The sequence below is a fragment of the Microtus pennsylvanicus genome, chromosome 4 (genome assembly GCF_037038515.1).
Source record: "Microtus pennsylvanicus isolate mMicPen1 chromosome 4, mMicPen1.hap1, whole genome shotgun sequence".
NCBI lineage: Eukaryota > Metazoa > Chordata > Mammalia > Rodentia > Cricetidae > Microtus > Microtus pennsylvanicus.
This window is the reverse complement of record NC_134582.1, coordinates 133,448,954-133,474,619: the sequence shown is the minus strand read 5'-3', so window position 1 is coordinate 133,474,619 and position 25,666 is coordinate 133,448,954. Positions and strand designations below refer to the sequence as shown.

The 25,666-nt window shown below is 37.8% G+C and overlaps 1 protein-coding gene across 2 annotated transcripts in view; it reads right to left on the bottom strand.

The window, feature by feature from the left end:
• Positions 1–25,666, bottom strand: part of Malrd1 (MAM and LDL receptor class A domain containing 1) — a 598,349-nt gene that overhangs the window by 419,451 nt on the left and 153,232 nt on the right. For both annotated transcript variants that reach the window (XM_075971104.1, XM_075971103.1), the window contains one exon: positions 24,094–24,506. In XM_075971104.1, coding sequence (XP_075827219.1) covers positions 24,094–24,506 — 413 coding nt within the window. The remainder of the gene's footprint in view (positions 1–24,093; positions 24,507–25,666) is intronic.

The window sequence follows — 25,666 nt, the reverse complement described above, 5'->3', positions numbered from 1 at the left end:
TGATCCCCAGAGTGATATTTTATCATTATTTGGTCATTAATTTTAACATAACATGGCTTGTGGGGACAAATTAAGTCATTAAAATCCCCCAAATTAACGCATATTTTTACTTAAGAAAGACTAAAATATAAAACAGATACCAGCAGAAGTTATCCGGATGCCATGAGGGGCTATGCACAAACTTTAGAGATCCTTTAGGAACTCAAATTCTTTCTTTAAATTACAAAAGGGAAAGGGATAATTTTAATTTTAGAAATCTACAAGAAAAACAGGGTTAGAGAGATAGAGAGATGGCCCAGAGATTAAGACCTGATTACTCTGGTAGAACATCTGAGTTCCCAGCACAAATGGAACCCCAGTTCCATGGTATCCAGCACCCTCTTCTGGACTACAGGAGTAGTGCATGAACATACATGCAGGTGTGACACCATGTAAAATAGTAAAATGTACTAAAAAATTTATACAGAGGAAAGTATTTGCAATAAAGTTCATGTATTATTGCTTTATATTTTCATATACTATTAAGAGAATATTACTAGTAAAATTGTTAATGTTTTTATTCTGTTTTATTTACACTGCACCACAGCTTAGGACAGGAACATGCCTAAAAAACACTCACCTGCCTGTGGCTCTTCTCATCCCTTGAAATTAGCTGACCTTGTTACCTCTGCTAGAGTATTAAAGGCAATAGGTATTATTATCATTGCTTTTCATTTGTTTTGGTTTTTTGAGGTAAGGTCTCACTCTGTAGCCCATGTTGTTCAAGAATTTATGTAGTCCTGGCTAGGTTCCAACTCCCAGAAGGCCTCCTGCCTCAGCCTTCCATATGCTGGGATGTGGATGTGAGCCACCACCCTCAATGTAGAGGCAATAGAGCCTTAAAAATCCCATCTACTAGCTGGGTGGTGGTGGCGCACGACTTTAATCCCAGCACTCTGGAGGCAGAAACAGGCAAATATCTGTCAATTAAAGGCTAGCCTGGTCTACAGAGTGAGTTCCAGGATAGCCAGGGCTGTTACACATAGAAACCCTGTCTTGAGAAAAACAAACAACAAAAAAATTCCATACAGCTTTTTGCTTTTTTTTATTTAAGTCTTTGTATTTAATGAGATTGTAAGGTGTAGCAGCCAGGCTGAGAGAGAGAGAGACTCAGTTCTGTAGATACATGGGCCCAGAGAGTTTATACAGTCTTGCATGGTCAGCCCTAAACACATGTGCATGTACACAATAATGTATAAAATATATGTAACAATAAGAATTTTGGAGGAGGTCAAAAGTTTGAGAGAAACTCTAGGGAGGAATATGGAGGAATTAGAAGCAAAAGAAGGTATGTACATGATGTAAATATATTACTTATATAAGAAATTCTCAAAAAAATAAGTTTTAAAAAGGTATAGCATCCAGTATATCTATCCTCCTATGTAGAAGTTTTCCCATATGGAAGTTTTTGGCTTATGATGAAAAAGAAAATCTTTATTCTCTATGTCATTTTAAAAAGAACTTTCTGAATCTTGAGGCTGGAAACTGAAAGCATCTAAACTGCTTGTGCAAGTTAAATTTTCATTATAATTGCTCAATATTTGACCTAAACTCTTTGATAAAATTTCACCAAACATGGTGGTATATTATCTGATATATCCCATTTGTATAACAGAACTGCTGAGCTGCTATCAATCTATAGTATATTTTAAAAGTAATAGAGTAGACAGGAAAGGTGGCAAACTTGATGAATTGGTTAGAGGTCAAAGTCACAACTTCCCATTGACCAAGTGACCAATGAAATTGCTCACTAGCGCTTTCTCTAAACTCAAGCCTGTGTGTGAGTGTGTGTGCACACGTGCAAACACAAACTTCAAATATTCTGACAAATGAATATTTTATGAATCAAAAAATCAAAGTCATCCTGATCTACACCTCCCACAGTTCCTGAAGCAAAGCGGCACAGTCCTTTGCTCTGATTCTACTGAGTCACCTAGACAAGTCACAGTCTCTCCGGCCTCACCAAATACAAGATAAGCCTGTTTCTCTTTTAACTCCACCCATGGTGGGGGGAGGGGGCAATCAGCCTCAGGCAGTCCCTAAAATCAGTTTTTACAGCACTAGGTAAGAAACCCCAGAATAAATTACATCTGGGAATCCAGCAGCATACGGAAATCAGTGCTCATCTCTTTTGGCTTTTGAAGCGACTGCTCCCGGGTATGCTATTCTTGATGTTCCAGGGCCCAGATATTCCTCTATAAACTGATATTAAAAAGTATAAGCTTACATCTTTTAAATGAGAAGCAATTGTAAATGTTATTCACATACTTATCAAATTGTAGCTATCGAAAAAAAAAAAAGAAATTTGGATCACAATGTGATTTCTAGTAAGATATTGCAAGCAAGCAAGTGTGGAGTGCTTTTGGCACTGGCAGCTGCAAGCTGGTATGGACAGTCTATCCAGCAGAAGGGAAAAGCCCAGTGAGTTCTCTTCTTTATATAGAACGAGACCCAGATAAAATCTGACTAAAAAAAAAAAGCTTTGATTAAGATGGTAATACATTAGGATTTGTTGTAATTTAGCTGGTTCTCATTCAGTGCATTTAAGTTGACATCTTTTCAGAACTATTTAAAGGCAGAATGTAGACTTCCTAATGCTATTTAAGTGATAGGATTGAGTGAGCTGTCGCATTCTAACCCTTCCTGTGTATATGAAAAGAGGATTCCCACACTGACTGTGACCCTCAATTTAGACATCAGTTAATCTGCTAGTTCCCAAACATTTTATCATAAGAATTACCAAAGTCTTTTTTGTTTTTACCAAGTGTTAAGGCACTCCATTGGAATTCCAAATATGGAATGTATAGCGATTGAGACAATATAGTGTTGAAGACTCTGAGCAGTGTATGAATTAGAAAAATGTCGGATCTGTGAGAAATATGCAGATCCTTTGATTGAAAGGGCAAAGCAGGTAAGGAGGCCCAGGGTTTTCTGCCTGGCAGCTACGACAGCTGTGCACACATTTGTGTTTTCTCTCCCAGAGGCTCTGACATGTGGGTTAGCTCTGACATTAACTGATATGAGAGAGGATAGAAATGCCTTTCTTTATTTTTTACTTTTTACTAATGCCTCTTAAACCACTTTTGCAACGATTCAACCTTGCTATATGGAAAAATGCATTAAACACTGATTTGTTATTAATTTCATTGCTTCAAAGGAAACTTTGCTTGCCATTGTTCTAGACTCTCATAGTCGTGTGTAGTGACCTGCTGTAAGCATCAAATTAAAATGTTTTTTAATTTGGTGAGTTTCCATCAGCTTCTATTCCCCTAAGCCTCTAACTATTGTTTCTTCTAGATCACATATACCTATCCTATAGATGGACATATGCTTCATCTCACCCTGAACTCTCAATAATTAAGAAACCTGAGACTCCAGTATTATGTTTCACGATGAAACAAAATTGGAACAATCCGAAAAAAAATATATAACATGTGTTTCAAGTTACTTCTCATCCCTAAAAATTCAAAGGTATTCTAGTATGATATGCAAGTTCATTGAGAGGAATCCTGAGTGAATAAGTGCAGGTACCATTCCTGGCGCTTCTTCCCCGGCTGCCGTTCCCAGATCACTGTACACGCCCCCCCCCTCCACCAGAGGTACAGAGACACAGCACACTCAACTGCCAGAAACAACTCTGCACAAATCTCTGTAGGGGTTTTACTCCCTCTCGCTAGAGGCTCGAAGAGGGAGTGGAGAGGGAGACCGAGTCATGGAGGACTTTCTCAAAAGCAGATTTCAGAGACCAGCATCAAGGTTCAGATCTGGTTTAATGTGTATGTTCACTGTTATATAAACATGCATTATCCAATCAACTAAGGTCATACCAAGTTACTGTCCAATGAGTCCAAATGACACTGACCCTGTCAGAGTCCGGTGCCAGCCCAGACCCTAAATTATTCCTCCGGACCAAAGAGGAGGGATTAAAGACAAAACTCACATGGCTTTTCCTGGAGGGAGATTTTCAATGATCTCTCATGCGTTCACGTCCTGAAAGTTCCTCTGCATTTATTCTCCGAACAGCCTTATATACCAAATCCATTAGCATTCTGTTTCCTAGACCAACAGAACCCATGTTATGTGTGTATCTATGGGGGGGGGGGGGTATGTCCAGGCAGTGTGTGTGCAAACAAAGGGCAGGAAGCATGCAACATCCTGGGCTTTGGAGCCAAATTAGAAGGTCTCCAGTTAGCTGGGCTCCATTTTATGAGTCATCTAGTGTCCCAGAGACTCAGGTCTGCTCAATTGGCTGCAGGAGATGTTGACACTTCTCACATTCCCTGTCTTTTAGTGACATCATCTGAACAGATATGGACACCTCAACTGTTCTTTGGTACACATAACAGATTGGTTCTAAAGCCCTGCCCTCCCATAAGATACAAAACTGCAGCTGTGCAAGTCTCTAGTACAACGTGGCATACATAGTCTTACATGCATATATTCTGCTGTATACATTAAACCATCTCTAGATTATTTATAATCTTGCATACAACATTAATGTACATGGCTTTTATATGGCATCATTTTGACAATAATGACAACAAACAATTATTTATCTGTTCAATAAGGATAATTTCCCACATATTTTGTATGAGTCCTGTACTTGGTTTTAGATGAAACCCAAGACTGACGTGTGTTAAAGAAATTAAACATGAAATGATTAGTCCACACTTCATTTAGCAGAGAATCTCAGTAACAACTAACTTTCAAAGCCACCCCAATATCTAAATATACAGCCAAGTATACAAGTTTAGCTTGGTTTTGAGTAACATGCCACCATGTGAATTTTCTCTCTAGAAAATGCAAGCACCAATCACTATTTCTTTTTAAGTGCCTGGAACCCCACTGTGTGTGAAAACAATAAACCAAAGTTTAACTTCTCACTAAATCCTCAAAAATTAATTTTACATAAAATTATGTAAGAATGTGAAAAAAGATAAGAAATTTGAGAAAGAAGTCAATAAGCAAGAAAGAGCAGTAGTGTATGTATGTCAACAGTATGGTGCAATGAGCTAACACCAAACACCACCTAACCATTCTCAAAGGACAGAATGAGGCGATTCTTGCCGATAGAAGCAGTAGTTCACCTCACACACATTTACATAAGAAAAGGAAAGCCCGTAATGTTTATTAGTGGGTTTGTTCAGTTAATTTGAAGCGTAAAACACTCACTTGCATTATTTTACAAAGAACCAGAGGTAAAATTGGGCCTTAACTTTTAAACCCTCGAGTTCATATTCTGCTTCTCCTTCATCCTCGTATTATGGCTTTTCCTTTATGTTCTACTGACCCATTTAAAAACAACTGGTTTCAAACCTCTGGAGAACTACCCCCATCTCCCAGCTTTCTGTAGCACCAACAGAAGTCTATTTGTATTACATAATTCTAGAACTGGATGATTAGGAATAATAACTCGTGATTTCCATTATACCTTCATCTAATAATCATAATATTCTGAAAACAAAGAGGCAAAAGACTGGAAAGTAGCCGCTGTCCACTTGTACAGACATTTTAAACAAACTTGGGTAAATCTTAATGCTCACAATTGATTAAAAGCAATGAGGACTACTGAGAACTCAAGAACAATGGCAATGGGTTTCTGATCCTACTGCACGCACTGGCTTTGTGGGAGCCCAGGCAGTTTGGATGCTCAACTTACTAGACCTGGATGGAGGTGGGGGTTCCTTGGACTTCCCACAGGACAGGGAACCCTGATTGCTTTTCAGGCTGGGGGGAGACTTAATTGGGGGAGGGGGAGGGAAATGGGAGGCGGTGGCGGGGAAGAGACAGAAATCTTTAATAAATAAATAAATTAATAAAAAAAAAGTTGGAGCTAGAGCTCAGCAGTTAAGAACACTGGCTGCTCTTCCAGAGGTCCTGAGTTCAAACCCCAGCACCCACAGGGTGGTTCACAACCACCTATAGTGGGATCTGATGCCCTCTTCTGGCATAAAGTTGTACATGCAGACAGAGAAATCACATAAAAAAAGTGGAGCCCTGTGCCTTGTCTGGGCAGCCTAGAGGAGCTGACCCTGCTGATGAGGGCACATATGAGACAGCCCAGAAATGTGAGCATGATCCCTCCCCTCATCTGCTATATGGAGGCATGGTCAGGAGAGAGATGCCCCTCACCTATCAATACCCGAGGAAGGTGGAAGAGCTAACCCTAAGGTCATAAGAATGAGAGATCTACCTCTGCTGCTGCACCAATTGGGAGAACAGAATCTGTGCCTCCTGTGGGCAGCACTATAGAGTACACCCCCTCCCCATCCACGCCTTAGGTAGGAGAAAGAGCTGGCCTTGAGGTCATAAGATCTGGAGGACTATCCCTGCTCTTCATCAGCTGCAGCACTCAGGAGAGTGGCCCCTACGCCATATCTAGGCCACACAATAGAGCAGGACTTGAAGGTATAGGTGTGGGAGAATCAACTCTGAGGACCTGAAGACAGGAGAGCCAGCCCAGCCTCTTGCTCATTGCTGCAAGGAGTCAAGGAGTAAACTAACTTGGGCAATGCAGAAGATGTCACCCTGGTGGTGAAGGCAACTGAGAACTGGCAGGCTGATCAACTCTGCACCTGCCCATGCCCAGAACCAGGGTTATATAGTGACCTATCACATCTGTGATCTGCAGGTGCACATGAATGGACTGGTCCTGCTGACTCATAGCTGCAGGGTCTCCAGGACACAGGGCAACAGCAGGATATAACCAAGAGGAGTTTCAGTGAGGATTCAGCATCCATATGTAACAAAAACCAGAGGCCTTGAACCAGATAATGACTCTTTGAAATGAACACTTGCAAGTAAAGATAAATGATAAAAGGGCTTACTGCGTGACTCAATGTGTCTCGCTACAGCTTCTATGGTAAGATCAACTTTTCCTTCTCCCCCTCTTTTTCTTCTTAAACTTTATTATATTATATTTTATTTTATTGGTGGAGGTTACAAGAGCAGAGGGCAGATATGAAGGGACAAGGAAATGGATGGGATAGACAAGCATGATGTGAAAGACAAAAAGAATAAATAGAAAGAAAGTTTTAAAAAGTGTTCAAAAATTCCACTCACATTGCTGATGGCAGCTCTATGAGTCTACCTGCACAGAATCACCTGGAAGACAACAAAAGCAGCGGAAAAATGCTGCTTCCATTGTGACTCCCCAAAATAGCAATCTTGTGGAGTCTACGGTGGTTGTATATAAACAGCAGGGATCATAAAAGGTAGAAATCGTGTTGGTATATGAAAATTTAAGAAGAAAAAGTAATATTTATCTCTTCTATTTTTTAAAAATTAAGTTAGTTCTTCAACAACCTCTACATTCTAGGTACTCTTCCATATTTCCTCTCTTATCTCCTTCTATCACTATCAATCCCCTCTATTCTTCCTTTCCCAAATGAAGAACTGTATAATAATAAAATACATATAAAACACATATCATAACAGTTAAGTGTAAATAAAATTTTAAAATGTCTTAGGAAACAAATCCTAATGACCATCTAAAGAAAGGAAAAATTAAAATAGAAATTATATGTGCATGTAATGAATCAGAAATGGGTTCATCATTGTTTAATGCTTCAAACTGGATGAAACTGACTTAATAATTCTTCTTATTCTCATGACAAAAACTACATTATGCTATTCTTCATAGTGATTATAGAATCAAATTTTCCTTTTCACACACACCAGAAGTTAAAAAAGCTACTATATTGGAAATTAGTAGAAAGAATATTTGTTTCCTACTAATTTCTACTTTCTAATTTTTCTAAATCACCTAATATTTCATAAAATATTTTAAACATTACTAATTTTGATTTAAATTTTTTAATAAAATGATTCTCCTTAATATACAGCATTGGAGGCTATAAGGGAAAAACTCATGGGACATAAAAAATGGCTAGGTGTTCAAGATAAGGTGTTATTAACTAAAAGTTTTAGGAGGGCACAAACTGGCTCTGGAAAGGGGTTTTCTTCTATATTTAGGAAATTGTAAGAGTGAAGGAAAAAGGGATCTGGGCAGTGTTAATTTTTACATGATAGTGTTTACTTCTTTCATGAGAGAGCAGAATCTTCTCAGAGGTATGGGGTGATGGAAAGACTATATCAATATTCAGCATCTGACATGTCAAAAACACTAAGTGAGCATTAGTCATGATTTTTCTATTTCATATCTGCACAAGTAAAACTGGTAGAAAAAAAAGTTTGAAGGAAAAACATTGAGCAAAGCTGTTGATTTAATCTCAGTTTCTGTGACCCAGCAGGACTACGGTCAGAACTTTATGAAAAATTCTGCCTCAGCTAAGGTCCCTGGAAGTGATATGGAGATTTGGGGTATAAGATATTTTCTAAGAAAGCTCTGAGAGGTCTATGGCCAAGCAGTAAAACATTAGCTGGGCAAATGTGAAGACCAGAGTTGGGAGGGAGAAATGAGGATTCACCAGAGAAAGTTAGTAAGTTAAGACAATCCTAATCAGCAAACTCTAAATTCAAGTGAGAAGCCACCTATATATATATATATATATATATATATATATATATATATATATATATATATATATATATAATGTAGAGTAATTAAAGAAGACATATGATATTCACTTCTGTCTTCCATACATGTGCACACACACCTACGAACACATACACAGATGTGAACGTGCACACATAGTATACACACAGTTAAACACTTGCGGTGAAAGTGTGAGAACCAAGATACATGTCAAAAACAAAAGCAAAAGAAAATAAACAAAACAAAAAGCCTAGGGATCAAAACAATGGAGGCTATAAAGAAGTGTAGAACTGAAGAAGTTGAGTGTGATGGAATCAGAATGATTGTCCTTATTCCTAACTCTTAGATGGTCCTTCAGAGTTGCCCTGATGTGAAGAAGAATCCCACACTTTCATTCCTTGCATTCTTCAGATATAGAATGCCCTAAAGGGGTACCATAAGCTCTAGCATTCATCCATAGTTAAGAATCTTCAGAGATGGAAAATGTGCAAGCTTTCTCTCAGTGGGTACTAACAATAATAAGGACATATCAGAAAACTATCAGAAACAGACGTGAAGGATGAGTAAAGAAGTTCAGATAAGGTGTGGTGATAGAACACATTGGTAACCACAAGGGAACACATCTTATTGTTTAACTAGATTTTCTGTCATACAGAAACCGTAAAATGGCAGTGGTAGTCATTGAGAAAAAAAGAAAGGTTCATTTGGAAGGCTACTGAATCAGAGAATGAATTTAAAGTATCGTTTGCAAATCAGATCAGAAATACAAAAAACTGAGGAAAAGGCCATCTTCCGAAGAAAAATTATGCAGAAGAACCATGAGAAGGGTACTGACAGATTGGATATACATGGTGGCAGCTGTGATGGCTAATATCAAAGCCATATTTCTGAAAGAGAACCCAAGGAAGCAATATGTTATTAACTATGTGTCATGTAAGCAAATTTTAGGATAATTTGACCTATCATTTATACATATTTTGGTACTAACTTCTCAACACACTAATGACAAATTTGCATATATAATGGTTTCTCTTACATAAAACTGTAACTTTACTAGAACACTTTTTCTTTCCTTTGCTTAATACTCCCTGGTATCTTGTGAAAGTGCTGGAAGATGTTCCATATTCAAGTCAATATGGAAATCTTACCTTACTCCAGCAAAGTGCATTCTTTCAATTCCCTTACTACAGCCATGTTTGATTTTTATATAAAAACAATAAAATTCAACAACATAACAAGGGATTGTTAACAGATTCACTACAAACACTTAAAAATTTTCAAATACACACACTCTCATTCCCTAAGCAGTTCTGCTTCAAATCTTTCATATTCTTTTAACAAAAAAAATTACTGTGTATGTATATATATGCTGGGTATTTAAAACTGTAGTGTGACTGTTACACATGTAAAGTCACTTAATTAGGGGCTGCAGCCCGGAGAACCACAAGAATATCCTAAGAGAGTGTTAACTAAAATCCACTGGAACATTGAGTTACTTATAGTTTATATTGCTGTGATAAAAACTACCTTGATCAAAAGCAATTTGAGAAGGGAAGGATTTATTTCATCTTCCACTTACAGGCAACAGTCGATCAATACATCAATCAAGAAAATGCACTAGCTGCTTGACCACAGACCAGTCTTGTTGGGGGCATTTTCTCAACTGAGGCTTTCTCTCCCCAAATGTCGCTAGCTTGTGTCTAGCTTGGCTATAAAACTAGCCAGCACATTAATCTTTTTACCAGCTCTGTAAATAAGCACATTTCTTTGTCTAAAAGTAACTACCACATGTATAATATGTTCATTCAAAATGTTTATGTAATCTATGCTCATAAGCATAATATATAGTTGATAAAAGTCTATTCCTGTTGAATTACAGTTTAGTGTATGAGATGAATAGCATCATGTAGATATAGCTCTAATAAAGATGCAGAACCTTCATCACAAGATGCTCTCACCTCTTTGCATTTTATCTTTTTTTTAACATTTTTTATTGATAAAAGAATAAAGAAAAAAAAACAAATTTCCACCTCCTCCCAGCCTCCCCTTTCCCTCCCCCTCCTCCCACCCCTCTCCCCTTCCCCCCACTCCTCACCCCCTTTGCACAACCCACCAAGGCTCCCATTCATTTTTATGGTTTTGAAGTATAATATTAGTAGCCTCATATACTGATGTCTTTGATGTCCATGTCTTTCACCGAGCGTAAGTGTTTTTGAAAGTGTTCCACATTTCTATTGTTTTAGTTCTATCTTCCTGTTTCTTGCTGAGCGCCATTTCACTTACTGATTTTCACAATGGGTTTATCCATTTGAATGGACATTATCATCTGTTTATCCTCAGGCATAAACCTTTATTTCTTTTGGAACAGAATGGAATTTCTTTTACATGATGAAATTTTTAGTTTAATGTTATAATAAACAACCAAACTGTTTTACAGAGTGTTTATAGATTTTTTGAGACAGGGTCTCACACATATAACTCAATGAACATCTCAAATATTCTAAATTATAGCTGTTAGTATAGTTATTTGTTTTTTTTTCTATTGATCAAACAGAATATCACAGTTCTATAGAACAGAGACATATGCCTTACAGTTCTGAAAGATATAGAATTCCAGGTCAAGTAACCTGAATATGGATTCATAATTCACAGTGTATTGGACAATTAATAAAAGAATCATTACTGAAAGAGACCAGTTCTCCCTCTCCCAGCAGTCATTCGTTAGCTCTCTATAGATCGTCTTTCTTAGATAGGATTTCTATTGCTGTGAAGAGACACCATAACCATAGCAATTCTTATAAAGGAAAACTTTATTTGGGGCTGGCTTACAGTTTCAGAAGTTTAGTCCATTATTGTCATGGCATGAAGCCCGGCAGCATGCAAGCAGACATGGGCTAGAGAAGGAGCTGAGAGTTCTACCTCTTGATTCTCAGGCAACAGGAGGAGTTAAACACTTGTGGTACAAACACAAGAACCAAATGATATGTCAAAACAACAAAATAAACAAAAAAAGAACAACAAGAAAAACCTAGGGAGCAAAACAGTAGAGGCTACAATGGCCCAGTCTGTATTCTACTCTGGGCATAGCTTAAGCATAGGAGACCCCATAACCTGCTTCCACAGTAACACACTTCCTCCAAAAGGCCACACCTACTCCAACAAGGCCACACCTCCTAATAGTGCTACTCCCTATGACTAAGCATTCAAACACATGAGTCTATAGAAGTCTTACTTGTTCAAAGTACCACATCTTCTCAACAAAAACAACAAAAAATTGGTTGCCTTCTTTCTGTGTCAACATGATAGGGCATCACATCATGAAAGCACATATGCTAAGTGTGTGGAGTCTGTACAGCAGCCAGAGTACAAATGTCCACCTCACTATGTGTGAAAGAAAAAACAAAGATATGTCTTTACATGTAGACATCCCTAAATAACTAATCCCCTCATTTTATTAGAATATCCATCCCTATATGAATTTGGAGCTCTCAACCTAATCATCTCAGAATGGTACCACCTCAATATCATGATGGTGATTGAGATTGCATGAGGTTATTAAAGCTAGATTATATAAATATGAAATTTTAATAGACAGAAACTAACTCAGAAACTGTGAGGAAAAAATTCTATCAAATATTCAGAGTAAATAGCAGTATAGAAATTTAGAGCTATGTAGGCTGGGCCCTATTTCTTTTTATCATATTTTAAATATCCTCACCTTCCTTCTCTGTTCTCAATACTCATGGAAAATGACTCAGAGCTAAATAGTCAGCTATTACCATAACTACTTCAGAATTCCATTTGCTCATATTATTGGGTCCCCCCTCCTCTTGGTAGAAGGTTTTACATCATAGCATAGATGATAGATTTCCTAGGCAATTTCAACACAGGCCTATCTATTACCAGTTCAAGTTCAAGACTTCAAGATAGTAATAATGAATGAATATGTTTCCAAAACAAATAATGACATAAGAAAGAAAGATAGAATGTGTTTATCTATGGAAAAAATACTCTTTAAAAATATTCCCTTCCAGAAAACTCATCTTGCAGCATTCATAATGCAGTTTTAGTTCTGCAAAAACTGATGACATTGCTTCAAAACAGTTTTAGATAACAGTCTCTAAAGCATCTTACAAGCAAGCTGTAAGAGGAACCATGTTGTCAGTCAGTACCAGGAAGTCAAGGGGTTTACTTTAGACATGGACATTAAATTAAATAAAATATAATTACACTATACCCCCTCCTTTTACTCCCTTCAGCCCCTCTCAGCTACCTCCCTTCAACCTCTCCTATGAACTCTCTTTCTCCCTTGACAGCCTTGTTTGACCATTAATAGACCCAGATACACACACACACACACACACACACACACTGCTGAATTGTCGAGTCTGTGTTTGTTGTTTGTAAACACAGTTTCACGGTGGTGCTTGGATGAATAATAAGGGGCTCATCCCAAGAGCAACAAATTTTCCTTTCTCAGATCCTGTAAGGTCTGTAGTTCTTCCAAACTAGCAAAAGTTTGTCCTAAAACCCAAATCTCCAATATGACATTCTAAGAAATAAGAATGCATCATGTCCTTCCTCTAAAGTGAACCAATAGGCTCCATAAACAGTTCTAGACAAAGGCCAGACTCAAAGTGTAAATTGGTATAGATCGCTGGGCTCTAACAGATAGCAGCACAATAGTTTCTGTTGAATGAGAAAAAGGCTGAAGGCACAAATCAAGATAAAGCAATCATCTGACAAAGAATTTCAGAAAAGCCCCAGACTCTCTCCTGAGTGAACACTACGTGACACATAGATTTCCACTGAAGATAAAAGCAAAATTCATGAGTCACCAGTATCCGCAAGAGGGTTTGGTTCAGTGTGCTATAATGCTCTAAAAATGAAGAGCAAAGGCAAATCTGATGTATTTCATGTGATGAAAATTATGTGGCTCTGTAGAGACAAACCATTCAGGACTTATTTCATTCTGTTATTCACAGACTGAACAATACATTAGAGAGGAGCTGCTGTTTTGGTTGTGTGTCCAGAGAGTACGTCGGTCTGATTAGGATTATTTGTATCAGATGGCATGTAGAATTTTCAATGAGATAATTCAGTCATGATGATTTGACACACCTTTCCACCTTTTCACAAATCATTTAAACAGTCCTTGCAACGTTGAGGTGAGTGGAGCAGGTGCTGGCAAATGCAGCATGAGTATACAAGTCTCCAAAGAGCAACTAAATCCCACAGAGGAGATTTCGACACAGCTATCTGCCAGCTCTGCAGCCTCAGCCTGACAGAATCTGCCAAATCATACAGGACCGCCACGGATGCAAGAGGCATCACTCACTTTGTTCTCCTAAATCCAGTGAGAGATGGGGCAAAGGGATTTGGCAAGGTTCCTCCGTAGAAAGGAATGAAATGCTGGCCTACATAAAGGAAGAAAGGGAAGCAGAGGAAGTGGTGGTGGGGGGGTTGAAAGGAAGGACAGTAAAGGAGACATGGAGAAGGGAACAAAGGAAGGAAGGGAGGGAAAAGGAAAATTAACACAGCTTCAAGTTCAAAGTAATCCACAAACTGACAAGATTTTAAAAACATAAAATTAGCTTATTCTTGTTCATACTTAATACTTATCTTTCAAAGTTTCTGTTTGTTTTTGTCTATAAATTGGCAGAGTTTCAAAGAATAATTCCTGATACCTGCAATCTTTCTCTCCTTCCTGCCTCTTATTATATACACATTTAGGTACTATCATGAATACATATCAATTTCAAATTTTCCTGCATATCATCTCCAATGAAGATAACCCTTAGCAGTACCCTACAATGATTGCAGAGAGTTTAATTAAAAGGTTACGTTTACTGTTACAGGAGTTCTAACAAGTTCAGGAAGATTGAAAAGAATAGATTGGAGATGTTGGACTTGTTTTCTAACCTTTCTTATCTCTGTTTTTGTTGTACTGCTTCCTTTTTGTTTGCTTATTGTTTTTTTTTTCCTATTTTTGAGACAGAATCTCGCTAGCTAGCCCAGGATGGCCTCAAACTCATATTCTTCCTGCCACTGTCTCCTATGGGATGCTGTGTCATTGTGTCTGGCGAACTGGTCAGATCCGCTGCCTCCTATGGGATGCTGTGTCATTGTGTCTGGCGAACTGGTCAGATCCGCTGCCTCCTCTCCTCCTTCCCTGTCTTTGTATTCATTTTCTGTGATACGATACAGAAGACTGCGATAACGTTTGAAGCTGGACAACCTCTGAGGAACTGAAGGTGATAGCCCAACATGGAGGGAGCGATGCACACCAACATACCCTTGGGTGCTGTTCACAGAGAGCTCATGTCAGAAAACTCCATCTAAAACCGTTCCATGCAAATTCTCACAAAATACACACGACTGCAAGAAAAATGTTAGACAAAGTGACATAAAATTTATGTCATCAGCACTTCTGTATGTAATTTCAGGGAAAGTTGGATAAAGCTGACATTTGTTAAATATGGCCCTGTTTATTTACAACATAACTTAAGCATTTTTCACCTAGGAGTACTGAAAATGATGCAACAGTGGTTTTTATAGGCATATTCTACAATGCAATATCAAAATATTATAAATTATTTAAAATATCACCCCATCTTTCACTGTAAAATTTAGCTGAAAAGATTTCTGTTATTACTATTAAAGCAGGCTTCTAGAATGCAAGAGGAGGCTTCCTAACTTAATCAGAGTATTCTCTGCAGCTGAGATAGCTATGGATGTGGTCCAGCACAAAATCATGCACTTATTTAACACATTATGAGACATTTTGTCCCTTTCCTGCAGCTGTGGCTCTCCACTGTGAACTTCATAGACAGCAATGTTACAGTACAATGCAAAAAGTTTGGGGCATTTCTTTAAAAATCTTTTTCAAATGTCCTTATCCTTGGTCTTCTTTGTATACTATTATGTTCTCCAGTGGGGAAAAGGGAAGTTGGAAACAAAATGAGCTGCCAGTAAAAAATCTCTGGATTCTGTATTGTCAAACAATCAAGAAATTGAATTAAACTGGGTTATGTAACACTTCTCACTGAATGCCTTGAAAGCAGAGCCCACACCAAGGATTCATTCTTTCAGGAGAAAGGCAAAGGGAAGAGAGCGCACAGTTCAATATAAGAAGGCATGTTCTGTCTACAGACAAGATGGGAAACTACATGAAGCAAAGATTTCCAAACCTGATGGTGCTAGGGCACACATAGGTTGAATTCCTGGTAAAAAGTTTGTTACACACACACACACGAAATTTTGTCTCTCTCTCCCTCTCTTCCTCCCTTATCTTCTTCTTCTTTCCTTTCTATCCGTGGGCTGTGGGATATCAGGATTCTGTCAAAGCCAGAAAAAAGGCCTTAGACCTCCTAGACCTGGAATTATAGGTGAGACAGGTGATATGGATGGTAGAATTCAAATGCTGATTATCTATAAGGGAAAAAAGTGCTTTGAAGTGCTGAGTCATTCTTCTATCCCTCAGATTAATTTTAAAGTTAAATGAATTAAAATATCATGTTCTATGATTTTGATGTAACATTTTGTCAGCCAACCACAAAGTAGTTGAAAATATCATATAGTAAATATATGAGAAAGTTACTTTTCATTATATGCCTGGACTACCACTACGGTGAATAAAACCATGACATGTAAGAGATGGTGTATGCAATAAAGAATTTGTGGCTAGAAATGTTCCTTCATAATGTTGGTAGTATGCTGAGTATAGGAGTTGAAACATTTTTAAAAGTTAAATTTTGAGATGCTTTTCAAAATAGCTGTAATAAAGTTTCCTTTCTCTCTCATTTAATTCAACAGCCTCTGCGGCTGAATATGTCTCAAATGCCTTTTCTTTTTGATATGTGAATCCCTTAGACTGTCCCCATGAGATGTCATTCTGCTAAACTGAATTTTCATGGAAATATTCTGGTAGTTCAATACCAGGAGAAAGTGAGATGTCTCATCTCAAAAGGATGCTGGAAACTATGAGCTCTGAGAAATATTGAATAACTTTGGTTAAATGCAACAAACCTTTTTGAACACATTAACTACAAAGAACTTATTTAGAACATTAAGAATTTCTTGAAGTTGAACAACAAATCATGGTCAAGTTGACTTTTATGTCTATCAACTGTGCCAATCAAGGACAGTACATATTTGTCAAGTTCTAGGGCCACAGGTGATTATGATCATCTGGTGGCAATGTTCTAGAATAAACAGAACATATGACAACATTAACATAGAGTGTAACATGGTTGTGAGCACCAGTCATGTCTAAAGGTATCTCAAAGTCTACATTGGCTAAAAGTGAAAATTCCTCCTGGTAATGGCACTTGTCATAACCTGCAGTGTAGTGGAATATTATTTTAAGGTGTGTTACAATATTACATTTTTAATATATAATTTTTTACTATTTTGGTTTTCATATCTAATATGTAACTGATTAATTATATGGGTAATAAGGGAAAATATACTAAAATGTCAAATAACTGAGGAAAAACTCAGAAGTCTTAAAACCTAGTCTTTCTTCCTCAGTGCCTGTAAGACTTTAAAGACAATGGCTTCATTTCCTTCAGCAGATTGAATGAGTAGGGACAAATAATATCTCACTGTTTACTAATATTCTAATTCTATGACTATGTTTCCATTGAGAAACAAAATCCATCTCCTGTACAGACCGATGATGCAGATGAAGACTGCTAATCCTTGTGTAATTAGTCATATAATTTTCTATTTTTCTTTTCCTGAAAACAATTTATTTGTATAATATATTCTGATTATAGTGTCCCCCTTGCCCAATTCTTCTGGAATTATTCCCACCTGTTCTCCCATCTGAAACCACCCATTTCTGTCTCTTCTTAGAAAACAAACATGTTCCTAAAGGATAATAATAAAATTAATATGAAAAAATCAAAACAAAGGACAGAACTAACAAGAGAAAAAAAAGATCCAAAGAAATATTAATGCCAGCTGTTCTTAGGGACAAAGCATGCTTGTCACAGAGAGATGTTGAAATTTTTTAGAATGAAACTAACAAACGTAAAAATCTTCATGTTTCCTTTCCTTAACATTTTGTTATTTTATTCATTTATTTACTTACTCTGTGTGTCTGTACACATGTATGGTGGTAAGAGGACAGTTTGCTCAATTTTCTTCTTTCCTTTTACCATGTGTCTCCAGGGGTAGAATTTGGGTAGTTATGCTTGAAGGCAAAAGTCCTTACTCACTGAGTCATCTCACCAGCTCCCAAAATCTTTACTTTCCAAAGAACATTTATGTAAATTATGTGAAAACAGTAGTTTGATCACAAGAAAAGAGGAAGGAATACATTTTATGGGTTAATTAAAACTATTACTTTAATATAAATCTGCAATTACACAAGCCTGTCAAAATAAAAATGAGACTATTTTATGTCAAGTTCACAAATACTGAATTTAAAATACAAATAGAATAATACCCAAATGTCAAAAGATAATTTTCAGACTCTATCTCTGTCTCTCTCTCTCTCTCCACATATATATTAACTCTCTCTCTCTCTTTGTGTGTGTGTGTGTGTGTGTGTGTGTGTGTGTGTGTGTATGTGCTTGTATGTGTACACATACATACTATGTGTGTGTGTATGTATGGTTACTTTTGTACTACAGCTCATGTGTGGAGATAGAGGAGAGCCTTGGGTTTTATCCTCCATCTTGCTTGGGGAAAGGACTCTTGTTCACCATAACATTAGGCTATTTAGCTGTCCCATAAACCTTTGAGGATTCCCCTATCCCTGCCTCTGACTTTGGTATAATAGAATTATAGAATTGGGAATATTGGCATTTACTACAGTGTCTTGCTTTTACGTAGTTTCTGGAGATTTGAACTCAGCAAGCATTTTACATACCAAGTCATCCCCCAGCTCTTTCAAAGTTATCAGAATTGCTAAATGACTTTCTTATAAAAGTCAACCATTGTTTCCGTAGTCAAAGAAATTTAAAAGTAATAATAATTATTTTCATATGAGGTGATAAAATCAAGCTAATGTACAAAAAATAGTCCTAACATTCTACTTACTAAATATGACTTCATTGTCCAGTCCAATCATTCAGTAAGTAGTTACTATACAGCTGAGTTGCAGATACTGTACTAGGTGCTAGAGTAATAAAACTGCAGTATAAGTCATGTCTCTAATAAAATATATATATATAATATATATATGTTATATATAAAAACTCAAAATAACCCAATTTTAAAACTTTTATGAGAGATTGTAAAATACATCCTAAACAAATATTCACTAGCCAACTAATCTCACGAAAATGTATTCAACATTGTGCCACAGCATGCGAGTTAAAACTACAATTAGATGCTGCCACTGGCTTTAAAAGAGCAAAATTTAAAAGACAATATAAGAGACATTGGCTTAGACCTGGGACATCCATATACTGCTGATAGGAATAAAAATTAGTGAACTTTAAAATCAGTAAGAGTGTCTTAAATGATAAGCGTACATTTCTCAAAGGTGGATAAATAACCATTACTGGTTTTTCACCTACGGAAATGAGTCAATGTTTATATAAATACATGTACACATCTGCTCAAATAAGATTTATTTACAATAGCCCATACTTCAATCAACAAGTTAATGCATAAATTGTGAATGAATTATTGATATATGCTAATGCTTAAATAAATCTTGAGATGATTATTCTGAATGAGTCAGGTGACTAAAGATTTCATGCACTCTGATTTCCTTTATATAAAAATTTAAGTTTCACAGAAAGTAGTGGCTGTTACTAGATGCTAAGTGAGGGCGGAAAGATGTTTCATGTGAGGGCAGGAGGCAATTCTGAGACCAATGGGGTATGTGTTCATTACCTTGATTGTCGTATTGACTGAAGCATCAAACATATATGGTCTATTATGTGGCAATTATTCATAATAATATTCAAATGGAAATGTCAAAAGATTGTCTGTAATGATTTGTAAAGTCTTTATTGGCCATGCTACACATGACATTTCTGTTTATTACAGCTGAACAGGCAAAGCAAGAACTCCCATACCTACTATCCAATACTATCTTATGCATTTCATTTTAAGTGAGGGATCCAGAAATGTCTATGAAATTTACTGTTAAGCGCATACTTCCTGAGAACCTGTTATCTCACTGGGAACCAAGTTAGGCAATTTCCCTTTTGATATTACAATTAATGAAAGCATTGATTCTTGCACTGTTTCTCAGAATCGAAACTGGGACTAGCTGTTACACAAAAAGTGGGAAATACCCTACAACAGATGGGCACAGGTGATCGCTTCTTAGGTATAACCCCAGAAGCACAGGCATTAAGGGCAACATTGAATAAATGGGACCTAATAAAACTGAGAAGCTTCTGTAAAGCAAAGGACACTGTCACTAAGACACAAAGGCAACCTACTGACTGGGAGAAGATCTTCACCAACCCCGCAACAGACAAAGGTCTGATCTCCAAAATATATAGAGAACTCAAGAAACTAGACTTTAAAATGTTAATTAACCCAATTAAAAAATGGGGCACTGAACTGAACAGAGAATTCTCAACAGAAGAACTTCAAATGGCCAAAAGATACTTAAGGTCGTGCTCAACTTCCTTAGCAATCAGGGAAATGCAAATCAAAACAACTTTGAGATACCATCTTACACCTGTCAGAATGGCTAAAGTCAAAAACACCAAGGATAGCCTTTGCTGGAGAGGCTGTGGAGGAAGGGGTACCCTCATCCATTGCTGGTGGGAATGCAATCTTGTGCAACCACTATGGAAGTCAGTGTTTCGGTTTCTCAGGAAATTCGGGATCAACCTACCCCTGGACCCAGCAATACCACTCTTGGGAATTTACCCAAGAGATGCTCTATCACATGTCAAAAGCATTTGTTCAACTATGTTCATAGCAGTATTATTTGTAATAGCCAGAACCTGGAAACAACCTAGATGCCCTTCAATGGAAGAATGGATGAAGAAAGTATGGAATATATACACACTAGAGTACTACGCTGCGGTAAAAAACAATGACTTCTCGAATTTTGCATGCAAATGGATGGAAATAGAAAGCACTATCCTGAGTGAGGTATCCCAGACCCAAAAAGAAGAACATGGGATGTACTCACTCATAATTGGTTTCTAGCCATAAATAGGGGTCACAGAATCTACAATTGGCGAACCTAAAGAAGCTAAGTAAGAAGGTGAACACAAGGAAAAACATATCGTTATCCTCTTGGATAAGGGAAGTAGACAAAATTGCCGGGGAGAAAAGTGGGATCTTGGGGGTGGGGTGGGAAGGGGGTAAGGGGAGATGGGGAGAGAAAAGGTAGAAGGGAAGGAGGGGGGACTTGGGGAAATAGGAGGATCGGGATAAAGGAAGGTTGGATAGGGGAGCACGTAACCACAAGTCTTAGTTAAGGGACCCACTTTAGGGTGGGCAGGAGAATTGACCCTAGAGGGGCTCCCAGGTGCCCAAGCTGAGGTCCCCAGTTAGTTCCTTGGGCAGCTGAGGATAGGGAACCTGAAATGACCCCATCCTAGCGCAATACTGATGAATATCTTGCATATCATCTTAGAACTTTCATCTGGTGATGGATGGAGATAGAGACAGAGACCCACACTGGAGCACTGGACTGAGCTCCCAAGGTCCCAACGAGGAGCAGAAGGAGGGAGAACATGAGCAAAGAAGTCGGGACCACGAGGGGTGCACCCACCCACTGAGACAGTGGAGCTGATCTACTGGGAGCTCACCAAGGCCAGCTGGACTATTACCAAAAAAAGCATGGGATAAAACTGAACTCTCTGATCATGACGAACAATGAGGGCTGATGATACGCCAAGGACAATGGCACGCAGTTTTAATCCTACGCAATCTGCTGGCTTGGTGGGAGCCTAGCCAGTTTGGATGTTCACCTTCCTAGATATGGACGGAGGGGAGAGGACCTTGGACCTACCACAGAGCAGGGAACCCTGACTGCTCTTTGGACTGGAGAGGGAGGGGGAGAGGAGTGGGGGGAAGGGGAGAGGGGTGGGAGGAGGGGGAGAAGAGTGGGAGGAGGGGGAGGGAAAGGGGAGGCTGGGAGGAGGTGGAAATTTGTTTTTTTTTTCTTTATTCTTTTATCAATAAAAAAAATAATAATAAAAAAAAATAAATAAATTGAACTCCACTTAAGTTACCTTGACTATCAATAAAACATGTAAAATGTGTACTTTCATTATTTATCAATGTACTTTTATCATTTCTTAGTTGTATTTCATTAAAAATAAAAGTTCAAAAGAACTTTCCATGTATAAGTTCCTTTATTAGACAATAGACTGGTTACGATCAGGGAGAATACTTTCTATGTGCTGCAATGGGTTTCAATTCCCAACTTTCATGTTTAGATTCATAAGGAAGGGTACTATAGTAAATCCCATGTTCACCTGACTGTGAAGTTGCCTTCCTGTAATGTTGCTTTCTCATGGAATCAAGTTATTGGGTAGCCTTCACAAGATGAGTTAATGTCCTCAATAACTGTTTGGTCTAAATTATAAACTACCTAGCTAAATATTAAGAATTATTTAATATCAATAACTGTATTGTACCATGTCTTCGTGACAGAAGAGGAAGATATCACCCTATCCACGGTAGATTAGATTTCATGCTTTCTACTTTTATGTCTCTGGACAAATTACCAATTCTTGTGTGCTCTTTACCAACTGAGTCACAGTTAATGTGCATCTGGATTGTTAGCTTCTCTGGGGCTATGTTTGTGTCTGTAAAATAGTTAACATGATTAAGGCATTTAAATGGAGATAAATGCTTCCAATGTTGGTAGCTGAACAAGATTCAGCACATGAAAAAAATAAACACAGAACTTTGAGTCATAGATAGATATGATGTTCCTTATAATACTTTATGTATGGATCTTTTTGACAAGCAGGAGGAAGAATAAATACTAGAGCTCCTGTATGTTACAGGCTTCAGGAAGTACTGGTAAGAGGAGGAATGGCAGCCATTCACAAACTCTATCTGGTCTAAATCCTGTTTCTGCTACTTACAAGCTTTTCTTTCTAAAGAGCAAATGACAACTTCTCAGAAATGTTCTCCCTTATATCTAAAGAACTGGCAAACAAATAGGGGCCTCTGATTTAACTTCAGGGAAATGATAAGAAAAGAAAACATAAAACATATCAAAGTCTTCTACAAATTTGTAAAAAGACACATATGCATTTGAATGAGCTAGAAGACATGCCAAATTTAAAATTAAAAAAGGTATTCCACCCAGGAATAAGGTAATGTGGAGTCAAAATTGAGTTCTTCCTGAGGGAAGAGATGTGTTCTTTAATAAAGCGTGCCTTCTTTCCAGTACAGTAGGCTCCTTCATGCTGACTTCCATAGTGGCTAGGTGAAATGACATTTTAACCAGTGTAAGAACTCCCTTTTCCCACATTCTCATATTTGTTATTTGGTTTCTTTGTGGATATTCCATCCTAGCTGTACCACTCCCAGACCAAGAGGACATAGAAAACAAATGACTAACACAGAACTGTTAACCAAAAGACTCAGAGTCAATATACCATAGAGGTTCTTCCACATCCATGTTTTCTATATACAATTCACAATGGCCAAGTAAGGGCATCAGTTTAGGTGCCAGTTAATTAACAGAATGAACAAAACCATGGATATATCTAATGCAATTTTTTCAGTCATACCAATAAATAAATACATAAATAAAATGGGTCATTCATAGGAAAACTGATACAACTAGAGATTATATTAACAAAAATAAGGCAGATTGAAGAAATTAAATATTACATGCTCCCCATGTTTGTGAATTCCAGATTATATATATATATATATATATATATATATATATATATATATATATATAACAAACTAAATATGAGGGAGGAAAAACAACAGGGCAAAATGGGTGAATACGGTCAAAGTACATGACCTACTTAAAATAAATTGTCTTTATGAAGCCCAGAACCATGGGCAATGCATATGTTCCAGTTAAACAATAATAAAAATTAGAAAATAAAAATATATACTCTGTCTGGATTTTAGCTGCTCACTTATAAAAATTTAAAATGTCAAACGATGTATTCAAGAGGCATATGAGTTTGTAGTCTGCAGAATTCACAGATTAGGGCATTCTTCTGATGTTTTTTTTTTTAATTTATTTATTTATTAAGGATTTCTGCCTCCTCCCCTCAACCGCCTCCCATTTCCCTCCCCCTCCCCCGATCAAGTCACCCTCCCTCATCTGCTCGAAGAGCAATCAGGGTTCCCTGACCTGTGTTAATTTCAACAGAACAGGTACTTAATATTGGAGGGACCTGCAGCTCTTTCCAGTGTCAAGCGTTTATCTGAGGAGATGCTAAACGTTCATTATTGAGGTAGCCGTGGATCTCAGCAACTCAAAGAGCCTTAGCGCACCCTTCAGTAAATGATGAATGTGTTTCAAAGTATCTCTGCTCCAATTCCACCAGCTTTTAATTCAAGATTACAGCGATATTTCACATTGCTTAGACAGTAGAAAGCATCTCAAATATATATTATGAAACCCATTATCCTACCTGAAAGGGTTGCCTGCTGGAAATTGGGAGGTGTTTCCTTATCCATCTGTCGCCTTGATCCCCAAATATCTGCCACAGCAGCTGTCCCCTGGAATTGCTCCAGATTCTCTGGTAGACTGCCAGCTGGTAAATATGCTTTCCAAACATGTGGTAGTACAGGCGGAAGGTGCAGTTACTTGCTTCCGTGGCATTAAGGATCGGACTGAGTAAAACAGCTTTGTCTTGAAATCCCTGTGGCCCCGATGTTTCTATATAGAGGTAGTGTCCCATGGCTGTGCCCAGAGTGTTATCTTTCATTGGGCCTGTGTTCAGTGTTGAAGTTGGACCCTGGTTCCTAGTCCAGTCGAAGTCATCTTCCACACTTTGTTCCCAGTTACAAATTCCATTTTCAAAGTCACACTGTAATTCAGGTGCTAAACATGGCATTAAACAATATCAAATTAGCGTAGGGGGAAAGAGGTGATTAAGAACACACACTGATAATTGAATCATGCAAAAGAAAGCTGTGGTTGTTTTTAAATGTGACACAAAACACAGTTATGAAAAGAGTAATTCCTAGGCATTGAATAATATTTCATGGGGTAAAGATGAAATGTTTAGACAAGAATCTTCTTAAATATTTTTAATGTTAATTTATCTTCATTTTTTGTAACATAACCCAGGGCTTGTGATATAGCTTAGAGGTAAAGCAGTGTCTAGCAAGCATAAGAACCTAAGTTTAATTTCCAGTGCACCTCTTACCATACCTCAGGCAAATGGTCATGGCTGTTTTGTTGTAATATCTTTTTGACTGGGTACATTTTCAAATTTAGTTGAATGTGCCAACCAGGACACATTAAAGAAAAATAAACAAAACCACTAAAGCTTATAAGTTACATATGAATTATTGATTTAATTGGTCCAAATAGTTTTAAAAACATGCATTGGGATTCTTATACTGGCTTTGGTGTGTGCACTTGTGTTTAGTTTATATGCTTGTGTGTGTTTTTGGTTTGTATGCACACATGCTTCCATAGGGGTACATGTGTTTGTTTGGAGGCCAGAGATGGATGCTATTTCAGACATCCAGCTATTCTCTTCTATGAACCTCCACCTAATTATTGTGGTGTGCTGGGGGGCGGTTAATGTTCACACTTTATGCATGAGGGTACTTATTCTTCATGTGTATGTGGAAGGAAGAAGAGGGCATCCACGTCTTCCTCTCTTATTTTTGGCCTTGATCTTTTCAGGTGGAGTCTTTCTGGTTGAACATGGAACCTGTGGGCTTATTATTGTAGTCTAGGCTAACAGCCAATAAGCCACAGTGATTCTCCTTTCTTCGCTCTTTCCATGCTGGGGTTATGGGTTTGCAGGGGATCACACCAGCATCAGGATTAATTGGTGTTTGGATCCATACTCCTGTTCTCATGCCTCCACAGCAAGCACTCAACTTCTGAGCCATCTCTTCTGCTCCTTCCAGCAGTCACTGATGAGCTATACTGATTGACTATGGTGTTCCATCTCTGTTCTTAACACCTTTAATTTCACTGCCATGCTCACTGCCAGACTTTCAGTTTAGGGTCTGGGATTTGAA